Below are 21,455 nucleotides of genomic sequence, written 5' to 3'. Positions count from 1 at the left end.
TTTTTTTCTCTGCTTTCCTTTGAGATTCATGTGTGATAAATAGTTTCTGTCCTGCCATTTAAGGAGTCTGAATGCTCTGTGTGCTTGTCTGTGTAGAGGGGTTCTGTTAAATTAATTGATAACAGGGATCAGAGCTAGAAGCCTACAGAAAAGGAGGGGGAAGGGTTTCTCACTGTCTGGCTGCTTCCCACTCCACTGCTGAGCCATGATATATGGTGACCTAGCCCAACAGGCTAAATTGATTCATCTCTAGTTCCTGTTTCTTAATCTGGAGCTAAATTGGTTTCATTTTTCTTGTTTTGGGTGGTGCTTACAGGAAGTTTTTGGCAGCGTCACTTTACTCCATTGTTTGTAACTTCAGTTTTTGCCTTTAAATCTGAACATAATTGATTGGCATGTTAAACCTTGTGTAGCATCTGATTAGCATTTTTTAAATTGTCCAGAAGCACATGGCTTAGCACCTGTGTCAGCTGTGCTCTCTGTTTAGAGCAGGGCCTAATAGAGTTAGCAGTGATCGGCCTATTGATCCTTCTCTCAGAAGAATGATGCTCCTTCCTCCCCTCTTCCAAAAATAAGTCCAGGCAAAGAGAGTAGTGTAGTGTTGTTTGGTTTTTAATCCATTAATACAGTACACTGAGCAGTTCTCCTTTTGGCACACAGCTGAATTTCTTCACTCGAGCAGGTTTAAATTAATGTAAAAACGTGGTTTTGTGGGAGTCTCTTGCATGTAGAACAGCTAGATGGGGTTTGGGGTAAGTCTATGTTTTTTGCTCTTCTCCTTGTGCTGTGCCAGATCATCAGTAGCTTGGACAACTCATTTTGCGTAGTGTTGAACTTGAGGTGGCAGCCCGGGGTAGTGGGAGACGTGGTGCTGGTCCCAGGCCTCCTTCCTAGTCCTGTGAGATGTCTTAGTGCTGAGCTTTTTTAATCTTGCCAATGTGAGGTGTCTGGATGAGACACTGGGGTGCTGAAGGCTCTTGGGGAGCGATGAAGGAGCATCACACTGTCTGAGCCCTGCCTGTCTGCTGAGCACCCCAGCCATTGCCAAGGCAAAGCTCAGGCGGTGCAATGCTCCTTTACCTCAGCTTGAGATGCAGCTTTGCTCAGACAGCAGCTGGTCCCTCACTGCACAGGCACCCTCCCTGATGGCCTCCGCTGATGTTGGACTCTCAGCAGAAGAAGTGCTGTTCACAGAGAGCTGCAAAAAGCACCTTCCCCACAAAAAGTCTTTCTCCCTGCCTTGTGAGGGTCTGGTGCCATTTTGAAACCGAGGTTCCCCGGGGTTAAAAGCCAGCATCTTAATTCAGAGTGCCAATGTTCAATTTTGCTTTCTGCTACAAGACTAGATTGCAGGCCAGCGAGAGAGTCTGGGTTAGTGGCCCACTGGGTCACCTCCCATTTGTTTTCCTCAATTTTGTGTTGTCATAAATTCATTCCAGCCCGTTGTGGTTGATCAGTTTATCTCCGCCGGGGCAGGGAGCGCTGCGAGCATGATGTATGGCACAGAGCATTGTAGCCAGCCTCTCCATGAATCACTCCAGCTGTTTGGTGTCAGCCCCAAAGCAAACAGGGCCCGGCCGCTGAGCATTGACTACGATGAGCTCAGTATGGGAAGAGACATGACGTATGAATGTTTATTTAATAATTCTCTAATATTTCCAACAGAGTGTGGCTGTGCCTTCTGGGAGGGGTGAAAGGGGGGGAGGTTGAAGAGGGAAACTCTAATCTGTTGGGGTGGGTCATAAATCAGGCAGACAACATCATTAATCAGGGATGGGACAGAAGTGGAAGGAGGTGGGACTGAAACTGCCATCCTCACTGGGAAGGGGGCTGTGTGCTTTTTTTTTTTTTAAAAACAAATCTTGTTTCTGATTCCACTTGGCCCCAGCCACGCTGCCCGCATAATAGCAAACCCGGACACAAGGCTGTTTAAGTGAGTATGCTACCTCTGCTCTGAACCTTGCAATACAAACCTGCCAAGCATTAAATCCCTTTATAATTATCTTCTTTATATAACACTTCATGCTTATCATGCTTCATTGGATGAGATGCTTGTTGGGTTAAAAAGAGGGTTTTAGAGACAAAAAGCAATTGTGTTTGTTTTATTTTTCTTGTCTCTTCTTTCTTCCCCTTCCCCCCCACTTCGCCACTTACCAGTCCAGCTGTTTTGAGATGTTGGCTCTGGAGGGGCTCTAACGCAGCAGCACAAGGAGGAGCATCGGTTAAAATTAAACAAAGTTTAGATTGGGGTCCCTATGCAAAGAGACAGGCGTGTGAGAGCAATCAGTAGCAGTGTCTGTTGGGGTGGTTCTGCTCCCAGGCAGACCCGTCCAGGCAGGAGCAGAGTGTGAAGCCAGGGGATTAGCAGAGGCCTGAAAGGGAAGGAGCCCTTTCATACCAGCTGGAGCTGGTATGTTGGAGGAAAACAGAAGCTGTTGAGAATTCACACCATAGGATAAGCACTACCCAGCCCTTCTCCACAGTGTCACACCATTAATAGGCTTTGATGGGAAATGAGAACATCACATAGTAAAGACAGAATTTAAAATTTAACTTGAGTCGTAAATGAACTAACCCTTTGTGCTCTGCTAAGCCAAGAGCATGATGCTGCTGGTGGGTTCAGTGCTAGAACAGCACACATGAACTTGGGAGAGGATTCAGGACACTGAACTGAAGTGTGGGATTGTCAAAGGCTGAGAAAGAACTGCTGGGCTGTGCTGCTTGTGTCCAGATTTTTATCTTTATTAGGTTTTACTCCTTTTCAGTAATTGAGTAGTATGTAATACTGTGTATGTACTGTATTCTGGTGTTCAGTGTTGAAAGAGTATGGAGAAAGATGCTTCATTTCTTTATGAAGTGGGGCTTTGGTATTACTTCTTCCTCTGGGATGTGACAGTGGAGAGCAGAGTGCTTGGCTGTGTTAAATTATCATGCTCCCTCTTTGAACTGTTGGGAGAGAAGTTGCATGTGCCAATAATGGTCTTAAACATTATAACCACTGTGCAAACTGAAATTGTATCAGTGTCCTGTTCTTCACTGGCCAGTGGTTAACAAAGCTCAGTGAGGCAGGCTGTGACTGTACAAGCTCAGAACTGGAGGTAGGTGATGTCTCTGTTTAGTGCAGTGTTGTCCAGAGGTTTGGTCTAATTTCATGCCTCGAGGCAATTTTCTATAGATTTTGACATCTTCGTATAGGAAGGGACTCTTATTTCTGTTGAACCTGTGATAAAGCTGAAGGATCTGCAAACCCAAGGGATCTGCTGGCAGGGGCAGTAGGTTCTGCATCCCTATCCCATAACTGGTGAAAAACCCAGGATGGAATTTTATTCCTACATTGGGGGTGTGGTTTAGGCGTCTTGCAATTTATGTCTCTTTGCCTGCCCCTTTTCTTTTTTTCTTTTCGTAGTTTCAGAAATGCTGTTAACTTTAATTTGTAGAGTTGCTTCCTGGGAATGAAAAATCGATGGGGGGCTATCGCAGTGTGAAATTCGACTGTCACTATTGAGCTATAGAGTTACCAAGATGTCTTAGAAGGTAAAAAATAAATCGTGGCCCAGCAAGTGCTCAGCTGTGCTATTTCAAAGGGGATATGAGGCTGATGGTCTGTTAGAGGGTACTTCAGTTAGATGGATGATGATTCCCTGTGAAATATTGGAGTTATTCCATAGGTAAGAGAAACTTTAGCTTATAAAACACAAACAGCTGCCTTCTAGCAGATGAATTCTGCCCTTAGATGTGTGAACAGCTTGTCAGAGAGAGGACTCGTCCCTAAAATTAGCCTGTTGTGTTTAACATTGTCTCTGATGGAGCATTGTAGATCTTGCCATGTTCCTTTTGAAAATACTTTGAGGATGTGGTTGTTTATTCACATCCCTTAGGTATGCTGCAAGAATTAAGACGGAGGGAGTGATACTATTTTTTTAGGAAATGTTTGTGAGGTGCCCAGATGCTCTCAAGAGAAAAGTAACAATTAACTTTATGTAGGCTGCACTCCCTGTTTGGATGAAAATGTTCCTTTGAAGAGCAGAAAAGGGATCATGTTGTGCCCCATCCTCTATTAGTTTGCTGTCTTTCTCCTGCATCTGCTGAAGGGCAACCCTGGCTGCACAAGCTGGCTGTTTGCTGATGGTGACAGGGCTACTGCTTTCCTTGGCACTCACTAACTGTTGTGGCAGGATTCAGTAAGTGTTTGTGCTGTGCCAGCTGCTGTATGACAACAGGATGGTTGTAATTACAGCTCTTGGTAGTTTATGCATTTCTTAGGCTACAGTTAGTAAGTATAAATAAATACAAAATAGTACTTTAAAAAGGACCAGTTTTGTTAGCTCTCATTAAACCATGTCTGGGACAACTGTAGAGTGGGTAATTATTTCTCTTACACTTGAATGCAGTTGCAGGACCACCGAGGGGTGCTTACTGCTGCAAGCAGGAGTGTTAAGTCACATTTAGTTGGAGCTTGGTAAAGATTTCCCAAGGAATTTAATGACAGAAGAATTCATTGTGTTTTCATATCTTCTTCGCCTCTATAACACAGAACTCGACACTGCCTTTACAGAAGCAAAGTAATAACAAGTAATATAATTAAAGTTGTTTAATATCCATGTTGATTTTTTGTCCTCACTTCAGTGTCAATGCTTTTCCTAATCTTACACCCCACTGCTACAGGCACTTCATCCTATTTCTCCATTATATTGTTTCTTCATTTATGATTATTTTGTCTTCAAAAAGCTGTTGTTTCCCACACAGTTGCATAAGTATTCCTGCTTTTCCCTCAGATAGCCAGCTCATGACCTGTCCTTCCACTGTGCTGCTGGTTTCCTTTTCTGGCTCTGGGATCACAATTGGTTATATGATACTAATGTGCCCTGGCCTCCTTTAATAGCCTTGTGTTTCTTTTTGAAGCCACGATTACCTTAAATGATGCTAATTCTGATCCTTTCTTTCCCTGTAAAGGAAACAGCAACACTGTAGAAGTTCTCGGGCAGCGGCAGCAGTTGTAGGAAGCTGTCTGGAGGATGTGTTATCGCACTGCCCTTGTGTGCCTCCAATCAGCAGTCATGAATGGAGGTTCTGGAAAGCATATCACCTCCACAGTAAAGCCCTTAAAAGGCTATAGATGAATCCAAGTGCTGCTGTAGTAGCATAGATATTTCCTGTTTATTTCAGGCATTTGGATGGAGGCCATGAGAGTAGAAGACATTTATTTAATTGCTCACAGAGGCTGGCTGCAAGACTCAGCTGCATGTCCAACCTTCTGAGCAACATTCAGCCCTAGGAATTTGCAATTGCTCTTTCATTTCATGGATATTTTATAATTTTGTGCCCTGATCGTCCAACCAAAGCTACCAATAATCCCAGACCAGCTCCAGGCCACAGTAAGATGACAAGTTACAGCTGCCATAAGTCTTCCAGTAGAAAAATAAACCTGCCTAGCAATACATGGGAGCTTGGTCATAATCCAAACATGTTTACTTGTGGATGGAGGCAAGTGTCCGTAGGCTGGAACCTTCAGCCTGTGTGCCTCAGCAAGGAGAGGAGCTGCATTTTCCATTTCCACCTCCTGTCTTTTGTGGCCCTGGTTTGTATTAAGATACAGACCACAATGCGCCTTCACAGATCTGTTAGAAATACATTTGGGGTCTCCAGGATGAAAGATATGTTTGAAAAGTGAGTTGAGATATTAACACATTAGATGAGTAATTATTTCTCTTTAGGAACATTGTTTAGAGAATCATTTTCTGATTCAGCCTGTGCTGCCTCTACAAAACCTTGCTGTAGCAAACCACTTTTCCATAGCACGGCTTTTTTCTTTATCACCAAAGCTGCTCCAGTAAAGCAATGGGATTGCATTTATTTTCTCTTTGGAACAGGGAACACAGTCTCTAAATCTAATCAGAATGACCTATGCATTCTTTCTCCCAGCTTTCATGTCGAACCATAATTGCTCAAATGGCACATTTAAAATTTTGGCGCAAGCTCAGACTTTCACTCGCCGCCTTTTTAAATCAGTCCCAGTGGCCAGTGGATACTGCATAGCCCTACAAATGCGTCTAAACATGCTGACTCCGAGGCTCCTTCTATTCTGAATGATCAGCGGTGCCATCTGTCTCTGTTTTGATTGGGGCTGGGCACATGTGTCCCAGCAAAACATGGGCCAAAAAAAGAGAAGAGAAAGAGCCAGCGCCTGAATTTACTTCCCACTTCTGTAAAGACATTGTTGGGTTCTGTGTTATGGAGGCGGGGGAGATGTGAAAGCAAAATTAATTCTTCTGTCATAAATTCTTTGGGGAATCTTTACCCAAGTCCCTACTAAATGCAGCTTAAAACTCCTTCTTGCAGTGGTAAGCTCCCCTCAGTGGTATTGTGACAGTGCATGCAAGTGTAAGAGAAATAATTCCTCTGTGGGGAAAAAAAGAGACAACATTTTTGGTTTGCATCAAGATGAAATTAGTCAGAAGCAAACTCTGAATTTGGCAAGCAAATGCCAGTATTAACAAGTTGTGCAAGCAAGTATAAAATAGAGGCACCCGTGACTGAGAGCACCTCGGAGCTGTGTGTGTGTGTGTGTGCCCTTGCATGCACCCTGCTCCAAATTCACAACTTAGAACACGGAAATTAGAATGAGGAACATTGCATTATTCATAACTTGGCAACCAGAAGCCAGGGCACTTTGCCAGAGTAAACTATTCTCTATAATCACAGGTGAAGCAACATTCTTTAATATCTTACAATACAAAAACATACATTAATCAAGGAAAGAGGGCTTTTTTTTTCCTAGAGGACAATAAATTAGCATCCTTGCCAATTTCCTCAATACATGTGACAATGTTTTACAGGATTATAAGTCAGCCTCTTTAAAGGAGGTTAGTCTAAAAACAAATAAACCCAATAAATGAGATTTTTAGTTAAATAAAAGGGAAGCCAACTCCTAAAACCTTGATGTCTTGCCAGGAGATTTGCTTTTAGCATTGGCAGTCTTGGAGACCTTCTAGAGGGTCTAAACTTCCCTTGGTGTGATTTGACATGGCTTTTCTGTAAACAGCTTTGCTGGGCAGTTTTCTACATCAAGGCATGCAACCCCCTTCTGCTGTAACCAGCTCATCTAGTGAAATAAAATCTCAGTACATTGTGCCAGTCTGGTAGCCCACATGTTGTGGGGTGATTCACAGTCAATCTGCCACCAGTGCCTGATGCTGGGCTTCTTCCTGAGACTTAAGATACTGCAAATGCCTGAGCTGTATCTGTTTTCTTTTAAAGCCACCTGTCACTTTTCTTTTTAAAAAACTTAGGTGTCAGTTTGTTTTGTTAGTAGCAAAGCGGCTTTTTTAGTTTTATGTTATGTTCTTGCACTCCAGTGAGTGTAAAAGTCCTTTCAGTCTGTGGATCTCCACTGACTTCAGTGCTGCTCACGCACATCTGCCAAATAAACTCCCTGTATCTTTAACTCTCATACTTGCTGCAGGTGATGCTTGCTAAATTGAAAGTGGGGGCAGATTATTTCATCAGGTTGAAAATGAAAGCAATTCTTATCCCAAAAAACATAGGGGTGTTTATAGTTAGTGTTTGAAACTCAGGTAGTGAGGGATTTATGTTGAAGGCAATGTATGAGGGAGAGCTGAGACTGCATCGCTGTGCTCTGCCATTCTGCAGTGCTCCTGGGTGTCACAGAGCTGTGCACAGCATGTTACAGACTAATAAAACAGGGTCTCTTCACTGAAAGAGTTGCCCTCTCACCCAGATGTAAATTGGCTATGAGAGAAGGCTTGCAATTGCATGATTGTGCACTGATGTTGGGGTCATTTTATCAAGTCTTGAAGATTTGTGCCCAACAAAGCAAGGACTGCACCAGGCTTTCTCTCCTGCAGTGTAGTAGTGGTTATGATAATTGTCATCTACAGCTGAGGTTGGAAATGGCCTGGGGCAATTTCTCTGCTCCTGGAATCTTACTTCAGCTTGACTTTGCCTTCAAAGCATCGACCAGTCTGTTTCTAATATTTATGATATGTAAGCTGCTAGTGACATGACCTCTGCCCTTGGAGCAGGGAGGTGGCATGTATGTTTTGCTGGGTTCTCCACTTGGACAAGGGAGGATAAAGGCTTTGTTTAAAAATAAATACATCACTTTCAGGTATGTCAGTGGTACTGTACATTTTCCTCTCTGACAGTGTGTTTACAGGCATGGGAAAGCAAAAATAAATGTATGAGGAAGAGAGAAGGTCAAAATATCAAGTGTCAAAAGTAGCCCATGAAATTTTATTGGTGGTGCATTTAATCAGTGCTAAGTGTTTTTTACAAGGTACATACAAACAGTGGAATTGTAAAAATTTATGGAATGCTGTGTACAGTGTAGCCATTTATGAAGAAAGGAAAATTTATATCCAGTTGAAATAAACCAAAGGGGAATGTTTTATGGAGACTCCTCAGCAGCAGGAGGCATCAAATGAGATCTGGATAAGATGTGGATGGGGTATTTGCAGGGGCTTATTTGAGGTGTTTTCCTGCTTCTTCAGCAGCTAACAGTTTGCATCTTTCTGTGGCTCTCAAATAGGCAGGATGCTGGATGCAAGGGACAGTGTGGTGTTTGTGTTTTCCCGTACACTGGAAAGGAAACACAAGTGAACAGCTGCTACTGGTATCTGTGGGGCAAGGCTCCTGCTCTTTGGCTTGCTCCAGTACAACAATTTCTTGAGCAGCCCTTAATACCCAGCTGGGAGGGGTTAACCAAAGCAAATCACACTGACATCAGCATTTTTTTGTTTCCTTTTTGGTCCAGTATTTTGTTGATGATAAAGCACAGACTTAGTCAATTGAGAGATTCCAGAGCTGCAGAATCAGAGATAATTTAATTAACGGAATTGCTTGTGATTGCCCACTGGGACAGCGGGTACGAATTGCTCGATTTAATTTGGAGAAACAAAGATCACATGCATGCTAATGTTTAACAAATAACCAGTGTTTGGGTTAAAGTTTTTTAGAGAAGAGGGGAGTGGCCATTTCCCAGAGGAGATTCCTCAGGAGGCGATTGCTGCTCAGAGCTACAGATAGGTGCTTTTTCCTCTTCCATTGTGTTTCTGTGCACTTCTTCTGGCCTTTTACCTGAACAAAGCAAGGATTTTCTCAGAGAAAGAAAGTGTTCTTATTTTCAGTGCTCAAGAGAAAATGCTGAGTAGTGGAAAAATAGGCATTGGGCACAAAGACTGGAAATTATCATATGCTGTCTGCCCAATCTCGCAGACTTGCTTCTTGATACCCAGCGTCCTCAGCTGTGACTGCCAAGGTGTGGAAAACTTACCCACAAAGTCCAGGGAGAAGTACAGGACCCAGCTTATTCCTCTAGGAGCCCTCCCTTCCTGTTTTTCCTCTTGTATAAACATTCTCACTCAGGCTCCCCTGTGTGTGGTATTGTCACAGCGAGTCTCTGCTCCAGCGTGGAAGTGCCCTCTTGATGTGTCCTCAGCCAGGGAGGACAGTTCAGGTACTGGGGAGGCCTCTCACACCTGCTGGAGAAGCATGAGCACAAGGGCTCAAGGTATAGCTCTTGGCAGCGGCTGTGCTCAGCAGGTCTCCCTGGAGGCTGATAAATGACGTTATCCAAACACGTCAAATCAGAGCGCTGAGGCGCAAAATTGTTAAAGAGTCCTCCTGCATCCAACATGAGGTCAAGGCAAAGCAGAGAGCCAATTCCTTCTCCGTAATTCCCTCTGCCTCACTTGGCAGGGTAACTTGTACACAGCCTTCCCCTGTCCATGGCACTTGGCTTTCTGACCCTCGCTCCACCCTGGCGTTACCCTGTAAAAATTGTGCCCAAGGCTGCTCCCAGCTGTGTCCAGGCAAGCGCACACAAGGTGCACGCACAGGAGGGAATCCTGAGGGAGTTCCCAAGATTGCTGCTGCAGGAAGAGTTGCTCCTAAGCGATGCTTATCTTTAGGATACAAGCGGCAGGTTGACGGTAAAATGACACTAAATGGAATGGCATGTGTCCCAAGTGCGCTGGCCACCACGGGAGCCAGACACATGGGAAGTGACTCTCGTCTTTATTCCATCCCTGGAGGTAGTTTCAGTTTCCTTTATTTACTAATGTTCTCCCTATTTCCCTTGACCTCATTTCCTCCAGCTTTCCGAAGCAACCATGCAATTATCGCTCACTTTGGGTTGACCCTTGGCTGCCACGTCCCTTGTTGCTGCTGCTCCGAGAGGTTTTCCTGAAATCTCAAGTGCAAAACTCCTATCTCTCATGTGAAGTAGGATCTTTGTCTTCAGCACTGTGCTGTGCGTCAGGATTTGTCCTGTGAACTTGCTTGGCAGGAAGAACATGGAGTTTAAATTCTGTCATAGCTCAGCTTTGATCAGTGCTGGGAGATATCGCAGTGGCTAAAGCTCCCTTTCTTACCAATGCACCCCAGTCTTGTTAATAAATGTATATTTAACAATGTCTGGAGCGTATGAAGTGATAATAACTAAATCAATACCTCCCACATTGATTGTCCAGGATCCCTACAGCGTGACGCACGCAGCGGTGTGGTAATTTTCCAGCTAACTAGCACCCTGATCTACAGCCCTCCTATTGATTGGCCATTGTATCAGGCAGCCTCTGAGCATTATTGCTTATGCCTCTATTCAGCCTCCTTTTCTGATTCATTCGTTTATTACTGGACAGGTGCAATTATCTCAGAGACTTTCCGAAATTGGCCAATGGGGGTCAGCTGTTTAGATTTCTATAAACAAACCATTTTCTATCTTCTCTAGTTGTTGCAGTGGCAAATTTTTTCTTTTCAAGTTTTGACTGTTACTGGGCTGGGACTGGGGATGAATGGGCATTTGTTTGTATCTGTCCAAGGAACCAACTTTTCCCTTGCCTTTCTGAGTTGCCCACTCCTCTGAGGAGGACAGGTAGCTCCACAGATGGTAAAAGGAGAATTTAGCAAGAGTTAAGGTTCTACTTGCCACCTGCTTTGGGCAGGAGTCACACTTGCTGCCTTTTACACCTCCAGTTCCCTTGTGCATGCAGGAAGGAGAAATGGACTCCATGAAATCAAATTCAACTGCAGTGTTCAGCCAGCATCAGTTCAATGGTGGGCCAGACTGGAAGAGAAACAATTTTCTCAGCCAATAATAATCTTTAAGCTATAAATAAATAAATCTGTTTCTTCCTTGGACAAAACTAACACCTTTCTAGACTTTCTTTGAAAATGCTAGCAACTCTTTCTTGAGGGTGAGAACTCAAGCTGGGATATGGTCATAATTTATACCAACAAGCAGGAGCAAGTGGGTGTTTTCACAGCAGGGAGGACAGTGTCCTACTGAAACTCTTTCATCTTGCTCCAAAGAATATTTATGGATTCCAAGACTTGAATCCACAGTGTCCCTGTCCCCAGACAGTCCTCACCCACTAGGCTATCATGGGACATTTGTATTTCTTTAACTTTTTTTCAGTTTTAAAATTGTTACCATTTGCTGGCAGCTGTCACTTGCAATGAATCTCCTTCTGATGAAGATCTCAGCTCATGCAGAGCGTGTCTCATCAATACAAAGGCAGGAGTGAAGTTGAAGGAGCTTTCTAACAGTGGTAGTTAACCATATACATTCCAGCAGCTTCACTTTCTTCTGAAGTGTCATAATTAGGAAAATCACCCAAGATCTCTTTGACTAGTTCTGTTACCAAAGCCTTGGGAAAAGCCATCAGAATCAGCTTGTGGTAGATACCCCAAGTCCCTCCCTGCGTGTTAGCGACAAATGACTAATGAACAAAGGAGTGAGTGCCTGCCTGCAGCAAGAGTGCTGAGATTGCAGCTCACTTTACTGGTTGTAGTAATTCCACTAGACTGTGCTTTAGCCACCTGTTGATGAATCATCTTCTAAGAAGGTAGAACACATAGGTGCCACTGTGGGTTATCTTGTGATTGATGATTTAGCTTCTGGTGTCGAGATGTGCTTCACATTCTTCTGAGCTGGAGTCTGCTTGGAGATGCCAGAAATGCACTGACACATGTGAAAATTGTTGGTTTTGTTTTCATTCAAGAAAGTGAGAGCCTTTATGTCAATTCTGTAAATCTTTTCTGGGGAATACTTGAGGGGCCCCTCCCTATGCCTGCACTGTGTAGAAATCAGGTTTTGCAGCATGCTGGAGTGACACATCCTTGTCTATAATGCTCCCTGCATTTCATGTGCTGTCTGCCCTTGCTTTTAGGTTGGCAAGTTGCTCTTTTCACCAGCCTTGCAGAACCGTGAAAATAAACTTGCCTGGCCTCAGCACTGTGCCTGTGACAAAAGAGATAATGCTGCCCATCAAAAATGACCCTAGGAAATGGGAAAGCTGAGATTGTAAAGCTGTCTTTATAGCCACCCTGTTGGCACCATGTCCAGCGCTTTTGGTTTCTCCGTTCTCTCAGTATTAGAATCAAAAAGCTGGGGCTTTCATTAATATAAGCCATTGTGTTGATCCTGTGTAATGAGCTGATTTTGCATTTCACGAGGCTGATGGCCAGCAAAGGCCTCCATTCTCTAAGGGGAAGAACAGCTCCTATTGCCCACAAAAAGTTATAACAGTGCCTTTAAAGCAATATACAGAACTTTGTCTCACACATGTGGTCTTAAGTAGTCTCTTAAGGGAGACAAGAAAAAAGGCAGAAAACAAACAAAAAACCCCAACAAAAATATCTGTTGTTTAAATGTCCGTGTCTTGCTCTGTATGAAGCTGGCAACCCTATCACTGGCTGCATTCTTTTGTGATGTGTTTGGACGTGTTTAGAAAGACACTTTAAAGAATTCATGCTAGGCTTTTTGGGAGTTCTTTTTTTAACCCAAGTTGGATGTATTAGTTTGAAATACAATGGTGTTCCCTGTGCAGTACCTGTTGTAGGATCCTTTTTCCCTCAAACTCTTAACAGTCTTGTGAGCTCAGTGGTGTGCACTCTTCATCATCTTTTGCAGAATTACAGAAGACTCCGCAGTGACAACATTTGAAGCGTTAAAGGCTCGTGTCCGTGAGTTAGAAAGGCAGCTTTCCCGTGGGGACCGCTATAAATGTCTCATTTGCATGGTGAGTAGCACTCCACTCGTGGTAATGAATCAGAAATGTCTTGGTATCTTTGTAGAGGAGAGGAGAAGCTTTTCTCCTTTTTCAGGCGGACTGGGGGAACTCATCACCAATTAGCCTTCCAAATTAAGGTCTCAACAACTCAAATTTCTGTATTAATTGTTCTTTCACTGGTATTTGTAGCTGTCGCTCTATATCAGGCTCAAGAAAGGCCCAGCTTCAGAAGACTTTCTGCCTTCCTGTTGAAAACTCCCAAATACCAGAATCTTTTTCCTGGTTGTGCAAATTTGGGTACATAGGAGAGAGCAGAATCTGTGATCAGAGGCTCACCTTCTCTGATTTGGGAACAGGGCTGTTGCCTGAGCATTTAAAAGTTGCCAGTGTCCTGCGTGCTCTCTGGTGATGCTGTGGCCTTCCTCAGGAAGGGCAGCAGCTCCCTCTGATGGTCCAAGCCTGCAGGGCTCTGTATCTCCTGTTGGGTTTGTGTTCTGATGAGGACAGAACATTCTGCTTGGTGGAGAGCTCCCTCTGCAACTTCAGCTTGATGCACAGGCTTCTCTCTCGCAGCCAGCTCGCATCTTGGAGGTGTGGGAGTACAGTCCTTGTCACTCATCCCATAGGAAGGACAGCAGCTAGCTGCTGATTTCCAGAGCTTTGTTAGCATTGATAGAAAATAGATACTTGAGAAGGCATGTCTGCTGAAGTAGCAGCAGCATTCTGGGATGTAGTTATGCTGTTCCTGCAGAGCTGTTGTCATAAGGGTTGATCTTACCCTGTCACTGGTTTTCATGTGGTCTGGTGACCTTTCTGATGAGACTAATGGCAGGTGGCCAGAGCAACTTCAGATGCTTTTGTGATAACTGTGGTGAGCTAGGTCATCACTTGAGTGGATTATGGGCTTCCAACAGGAGTTCTGGGAAGCCAAGAGAAGGGATTGAATGAGACTTTCTGCCACTTCTATACAAACACTACAAAAATACAACTTACATATTACACAAGTTGGTTCTTTTAACCAACTTTCTTAACAAAATACAAGACAGTGTTACCCACAAAGAAAGGCATTGTGATGGGGTTGGGAGTGAAGAATCTCTAGATCACTGCTATGAAAATAATATGTTTGCTTCTTTTCCTCAGGACTCTTACACAATGCCCCTGACTTCTATTCAGTGCTGGCATGTGCACTGTGAAGAATGCTGGCTGCGGACTCTGGTGAGGCTCTTGTCTGCTTTCTTGTTGACTTACAGCCTTTTTCCACTCTTCTCAGATACTGTATTCTAGATTGCCACAGGGGAGGGTGCTTTTTGCTTTATTTTAAATAATCTGAATGCTGTGCTTGCAGATTTCCCAAGCCTGGCTGTTTAACACCCCATTCTAGCTTTGATATGAGTGAGTTTTGAGTTGTTGTGACCCAAGTTCTGTCCTGCCCCTTGCTTTTTCCTCTGCCACTGTGGGAAGAGCTCTGTACTAGGGACTACCTTGCCTTTCAGTAATTTCCTGTGGGGCATCCATGCAGAGAGGTAAAGCTGTGAGAATGGAGGCCAAATCCACTGAGATTTCGTGGAATGGATAGCTGCTGAGAAACACAATATTCCCCTGAAGCAAAGAGAATCATCTTCAGAAGAGAGGATATGGAAGGGAGCTTTTATAATGTGAATCTATATTTTTTAGGTTATTTGGAATAGCACTGTGTGGTTTTCAAGCATATGCCATTCTGTTTACAAGATTGGAAACTACCTTGAGCATTGAATAGGTGACCCAGTAGAGTAGTAATTTATACATTTGTTAAAGGACAGCAAGTAAAAATTTAAGGTGTTATTAAATAAAGTGTTTTCTTTTCCTGTGTTAAAACTGTGGGCTTTATAATCAGCATTTAACGTCCCCTCTGCAGCTGATTTTCAGGCTTTCATTTTGTTCAGGCTAGGGAGTGGAAAATAGTCAGTTGTGCTTTCTAGTTCTCCTGTTAGCAAGATGGTACAGTGTTGTGTTGCAAAAAATGTAAGGGAATGCCCCTCCTAAAAACTTGTTCCTGGAAGGCATTACTCTACTTTATAAAACACATTGTGTGCTTGGAATTACGATTAAGCTGATCATGCTCCTTTAAATCCTGCCTTTTAAAAGTCTTGTCCAAGAAAAGTTACCAGGATGGTGAAGTGCCTGTGGGCTTGAGTACTAATAGCAACTCAATAACTTGGCTATCCCTTGGGCTGTATTTTATAGCTCTTCAGCTACACCCTGTCACTATTTACGTTATACAAGCTTTTGTAAACATTTTAGCAGCATCTTATAAAAGACACATATGTGGGTATGTTGCTGTGAGGTGTCTGGATGAATATGTGCTCTGCCACCTTTGCTAAGTGAGGAGTAATCTTGTCTTTCGGTGGTGCTACAAGCACAGGATAAAACACTAATTTCCTCTTCATTTTCTTTACTCTGAAGTCTTTGTCCTCTCCTCTTCCCACCAGCCTCAAGTCACGTTCTAAATCTGTGCCACCAATTTCAGGCTGTTCTTAGGCTCATCAGCAACTTAGTTCAACTTCAGTCAGGTCCCTTTTTGTCATGTTCAGCAGTCACAGCCTCTCATGGGAACAAGGAAGGTCACTCCAGGTGCTGAGGGATTAACATTTCCCTTGCAGAGGGGAAGCCATCTCCCCCAGAGCTCTGTGAGAAAGATGGTGATGAAGCTGGCTGTGTGTGATCTGCACATGGCTCTTCTGCTGACCAGGCAGGCGGGATGGGAGTAGTCCAGCAAGACATCATGTTAGGACTTGGCACTTGCATAGGGGAAGCAATTAATAAGTGACTACTCATGTGTTCCCCAGTCCTAGCCTCTCCCTGCAGCCCCCAATTTATTAAACCAGGCCTTTTCACAAGGCATGCTTGCACTCCCTTTCCCATCTCAAAAAAATCTCCCAGCCTGTGTTCGCATGTTTCTAATGTAACCATTAAAATGTAGCCTGAAGACAGCAATAAAAACCCTGGAACGCCTTGGTGCTTTTGTGTCTTGATCAAAGTCAATGTGTGTAATCTCGTTAAGACTGCCCTCCTTCCCCCCTCCTTTTTTATGAATTTAATGGCATACAGCAGCTGGGCTCAGTGTTTAATGCTTACCAACCTGCATTGTTCTAATTAAGGTATCTCCTTTTATTTCGGGCACAAAAGAGACTCTTGTTTTTTTTAACAAGCGAGGAGCTGTGGGATAGTGTGTGTAATAATCGCTGCTGTTACCTTTCCCTGGGTATAAAGCTGGCTCCCCAGTGGGCTGGGAGGAGGGAGCCTGCGCGTGCAGCACACATGGAAAGACTTGGCTGGGGGAGAGGGGCAGCATTTTTCTTCTGTTGTGCAATAAACAATTTGTTGGAGTTAATAGGAGTTGGAGCAGGCGGGTTTTGTCAGGCTTCCGGCCCCTTTTGAACAATCTGGAGATCTGCCATCCATGCTGGTGAAAAGTCCCCTTTCTCCTCTGTGTCTGTGCCTACATGCCCAGCCAAGGTCTAATATTAAGTTTGAGTGTGAGTGTGCCTGAGAGAACAAGGATCATATACTAAGCAAAGCCCTGGAACTGAAGGCTCAGAGTGCCTGGGAGCACTTCTAAACCTCTGCAGGGTATTGAAGACAAGATAAAATTTGATGCTCACATCTATCTATGGACCTAAGGTTTAAACATTTTCTAGGATACAGTAGTATCTGAGCATCTGACTTGATAGTTTAGGGCACTGATGAGGAGTGGATCTTAAAACGCTTAGACTTCATGAAAATAAAATTTTTGGACTTCTGGCTCTTGATGTTCAATTCCAAATTATAACCGTTCTGTTGGTAAGGGCCAGGAAGAGACTTTTAATCACTAACTCTACAAATGATTACTGGACTCTCTAGCTTAGGTATAATTATACTGGAGCTCAGTGCATCAACAGGTTGCAAGTTCTGGGGACCAGAGGAGACTCCATCTCTGAAGCAAAGGCTGGGGTTTACAGAAAGGGACCCTGGAGATGCCTTAAGAGAACCAAAATCATGGAATGATTTACCTGCGTTCCCTTTTGGAAACCTGGAAAACATGTGCAGGTTCTTCAAAAACAGGAGAGGAAATGGTGTTGCAGGAGTTAGCCTGGGCAGCAGCAGGTGGAGTTCCTTTCCCTGAATGTTGACAGTCCTCATGGTGGGTGTCCAACCTCAGCTGGTTGTTGGACTGCCTGAGTCGCAGAATGGTAGGGGATGAATCTCCTTCTGTAAGAGTGCCAGTCTCCATCCTTCCCCATTAACCGAGAGAGACTCTACAGCTAACAGTGTATAATAGATTTGTATTTTACTTCTCCTGAGGAGAGTTCTCTAGCAGAAGAGATTGGCCATTTGCTCTAGTGATCTGCTGGGGAGGTTTGGAGCCTCCGTCCTTGAAGTTTGTGAGAACAGGGTTGATGTGTGTCTGTCAGCAGTAATTCAGGTTGAGGTGATCTTGCCCAGAGAATGGGTCAGCAAGTTTTTGATGTCTCTCTGAGCTGTAGTTGTGTGATTTCCCAATCCCTGGTATCCTTCTTTACAAAGTAAATGGAGCTGGGAGCTAAGTCAGGCTGTTGTTTGCCAGTGATGGAGCTGTTGGTCGGTGCAAGGGCTGAAAGAGGACAGGTTTATTTGAGCAAATGCAGTTTACTGAGTTTCCCCCATCACCTGTACAAGCCAGATCCAGCATTTCCCACATGTATTTGCTGACTTCAGGCTTGTGCCTGCCTATCTTGGGCTTATTTGAAAATGACAACTACAAGAGCAGGAAAAAATCAGTTCTAAAAAGCCTTCTTCATCACAAAATGCTTCCAGGGGATCCATCGATATATACGTGTGCTCTGTAGTTGACACATTTATATCTTTGGTAATTACTGTGTTCTTAGCCTTGCCACTCTTTCTAGGCTCTAGCACCATGTATGCTATGTGGGCCAGAGTTGTTTTGTACAAACCAGCAGAGATACAGAGCAGCCCTTCTGGGTGATTCCTCAGTGCTTCAGCAACATATGACCTCCTGAGTCAGCAGCTGCGTGGATGCTGCACTTGAGCCTTCATGATGCTCTCATCTCTGTGGTTATTAATTAGCATTCTTTAGTTCTGGCCTCCAGCAGCCTGTGGGGGTGAGCTCCACCCTTGGAGGAGGCTTTGTGAAAGAAGTTGTTCTCCTGGTGGTTTAACCCCATTACCTGACAGCTGGAGGATACCCCACAATGGCAGTGGAGGACAGCTGTTTCTCTGGGAATTAGCATCTGCAGAAAAGAAGTTCCACACTGGTGTGGAGGCATGGGTGGGAGAGGAGGCTGATGCCTTGGTTGAGAATTGGATCTTGGCATTCAGTTCCTTTCCTGGCAAGAAGCTGGCTCTTGGTTTGGGTCCCTCCTGTCATCTCTCCTCCAATTTTACTTTCTTTGCCCACTCTATTTCTTTGTCTCTTTATTCTCTGTTCCTGATAGCATATTCTGCTTGGAAATTGCCCATTTTTAGACCCATGGGACAGCAGGAAGTGCCTAAATCCTTCCTTGTGAGTTTCCTAGCTTTAGCCAATTTATAGCAGACATCATACCAATTTTTTTTAAGAGTCAACTTTAAGACAAACTACTCCAATCCTTCCTGGCACCATCTAAGCCCTAACGACTTTTCAACATCTCAGCTCTCGTTAATGCATTTTTCAAACTACTACCTCAAGTGATTAGCCTGTATTGTGGATCAATCACTTGCCAAATTTTAATTAAGAAAGGAGGAGAAAAAATAAACTCCATCCTGGTTCCAGCCCCATTTCTTTGCTTTGTAACAGCCCTGGAGCAAACTTCTTGCAGCAGAGTTTTATAAACCCCTCAAAACTGGGGTTTATAATGGAAAAGCTGAGGTGGCCTTTACACCAGCACACAGAGCTATAACACATCAAGGCTTTTCCATGTAGCTATGATGAAAGGAGCAGAAGGACCTGGAAAAAAAGAAAAAGAAATGGCCGACAGGTGGGACTTATTATTCCACGGCATTTTTATTTCAAGGGAAAAGTTTAGTAACCCCAGCTGGCAGGTGAGCAGTGGGGGAGCAAACGCTTTTTCATTGTGCCTGTGCCAGCATGTGTGTGTGTACAAGCTTATATGCCTCTCCACAAGAGAGGAGAGCTTAATCACTGGTGCAGATAAATGTTGTACACCTACACTGAAAAGTCACATGTAAAGAACAAGGCTCTGAGCAACTTCAATCTAAAAAGTAAAAAATCAGGGATTAGTTCTGAATTTACCATACATGCTTATGTGTGCAGAGGAGGACAGTACTATATAATATAAAAGAAAAATGCATACCCCAAAGTATTAGACAGAGCACTGGGCCCAGCGTGCCATTTGCAGCCTGCACCACATTCAGGCCAGGCTGCTGAAGGTTTCCAGGATGCCGTTGTTCCCTTCAACGTACCCACACTTGAGAGCTCAGGAATGAGCCGTGCCTCCCACGTGCAGGTGAAGCAGTATCCACCACTGCCCTAAATCAATCTGCGATCATGTAGCTTTTGCAGAAGATAGGTCAAGCTCCATGTAGTTGGGTTCTGCTTTGTGACATGGTTGAAAACTTGTCCCTGGCTGTGCATGTGTAGCTCTCAGCCTTAAGTGGGAGAGTGAATCCCCCTAAAGCCATCAGCATGTGGTGCAAAAAACAGATCTCTGGGACAGCGATCTCAGAGTCTGGCAAGATAAATCCAACCATGTTCCCTTTCCTGTAGTGTGAGGGAACTGCATACCTGACCATGCTTTGCTATGGAAGAGAGCAGCAAAGATGCACTTGATTTCATGGGGCTTGTTCTGCCATTCCTGTGGGTGAGTGCAGAGGGCTGGTGCTTAGAGTGAGCACCTGCAGCCTTTGGTTCAGTGCCTTTCTGGCTCCTGCCAGTAAGCCTTAGGAAGGAGAGCATGGACACAGATCTGGGCACTGGTCACATCTGGAAAGCTTAAAGTCCCCATGCACATTTCTGCTTTTCAGGGCACACAGGAAAGCTTGAACAGGCAGCTGCCAGCTGCTGTCCCTCAGACAAGGTGCTATGAATTAATTCCTCAGCACCTCCCTGCCACTTCCTTTGGGACTCCCTCCAGCTACAAAGTTGATGCCAAGAGGGCAACTAGAGGCAACAGGTGCCTCCAAGGAGAAGGAAAATACATGAAACTGAGCAGAGACTCAATTGAAACAGGATATTTTGTGGCATTTGCCTCCAGATTAGTGAGCCCCTTGGGAGTGCTGCTATGTCACCACAGTGGCAGAAGGGGCAGATGTTCAGATTTTTCTCTCATGTTTTCACCACTGCAGCAAGTTTTTACCGGGATGTGCAGAGTAGGGATTGCCATTTCTAATTCTGGAGATCCAAAGCTGAGGCACTGAGCATAAGCAAAGAGGCATGTTAAATAAACAGGCTCTGCTAAAGACCAGTGCACCCAAGTTTCCATTTAATCAGTGTTTTAAGCCTTTCCTGTGAGTTACACTCAAGATTGCACTTGCTCCTCCCAGAATCCACTGGTTTTCACTCTGTGAAGACCAGTTCATAGGGCTGCATGATACACTGCACCGGCACAGGGGGATGGTCCCTGCCCTGGAAGGCTGAAAATCTAAACAGACTCAGTATTTGTCCCAGATAACTGGAAGGATGCGCCCACAGGCATCAGCACCAGCGTTAGGCTTGCCATCCAGACCACCAGTCCTTCTTCAGACTGCCAGCCTGTCACTGACCCCAAGAGTGTCACTCACCCTGAGGTGATGCCCAGGGTGTTATGGGTGTCTTTTACATACACTTCATTCAACTCTAGCTCAACAGGACTTTGTGTGTGACTGGTTTAGATCAGGTGCGGGTGCCCGTGGTCCCCACGTGTGTTCTGTCAGCTGAGCTGCTGGCAGCAAGGGCTGTCAAATGGGAATGTCCAGGAGTGCAAAGCTCAGGGAATGGCAGGTGTGCCAATTCCATAACTGCAAGGAATAATGTGCAGTGGGAGCAGGGAGGGCCATCCCAGTTTCCCATGCTGCTGATGCTGTAGTTGGGAGGCTGCCTCACAGCAGAGCCATCTCTCTGTCATTTTTCCCATCAATTGTCTTTCACATCTGCCAATCTAATGATGACCGGCTTAGGTTGACCCTGATTCTGAGGCTTATTAACACCCTCTTGCTGTCAGGCTCAGTGATAGATGGCACATCAGCCCTTGTTTTATTTAATGTAGTGTTCCTGTCGGCCACCCATTACCCCACCCCAGCTCACATCAGTTTGCTGTTCCAGCTCACCTTGGCACCAGAGACTCATCTCTGCAGTCTCTGTGTGAGCTGGAGAGGATGGGACAGAGGGTTCCTTCATGCCAGCAGCTCTTAGGCTTTTTTCTGGATGGACGGGGCAGTACCCCATTGTGCTGCCCTGAAAGGGATGGTCCAAGCCCCCTATGAACCAGCTCA

At 44.6% G+C, this 21,455-nt stretch overlaps 1 protein-coding gene across 8 annotated transcripts in view; it reads left to right on the top strand.

Moving 5' to 3' along the window:
• The window catches only part of RNF220 (ring finger protein 220), a 213,005-nt gene that overhangs the window by 188,165 nt on the left and 3,385 nt on the right, over positions 1–21,455 (top strand). For 5 of the 8 annotated variants that reach the window (XM_030278887.3, XM_002193068.6, XM_030278889.3 and 2 more), the window contains 2 exons: positions 12,932–13,040; positions 14,172–14,246. In XM_030278887.3, the coding sequence (XP_030134747.1) occupies positions 12,932–13,040; positions 14,172–14,246 (184 nt within the window). Of the gene's footprint in view, positions 1–12,931; positions 13,041–14,171; positions 14,247–15,670; positions 16,023–21,455 lie in introns of those variants that run through there. The other 3 variants (XM_032749863.3, XM_032749864.3, XM_072933044.1) reach the window with 1 other exon arrangement.

This window comes from Taeniopygia guttata, chromosome 8 (assembly GCF_048771995.1).
Source record: "Taeniopygia guttata chromosome 8, bTaeGut7.mat, whole genome shotgun sequence".
In the NCBI taxonomy this organism is placed as follows: Eukaryota; Metazoa; Chordata; class Aves; order Passeriformes; family Estrildidae; genus Taeniopygia; species Taeniopygia guttata.
The sequence above is the reverse complement of the archived record's forward strand: the minus strand, read 5'-3'. Positions and strand labels throughout refer to the sequence as shown.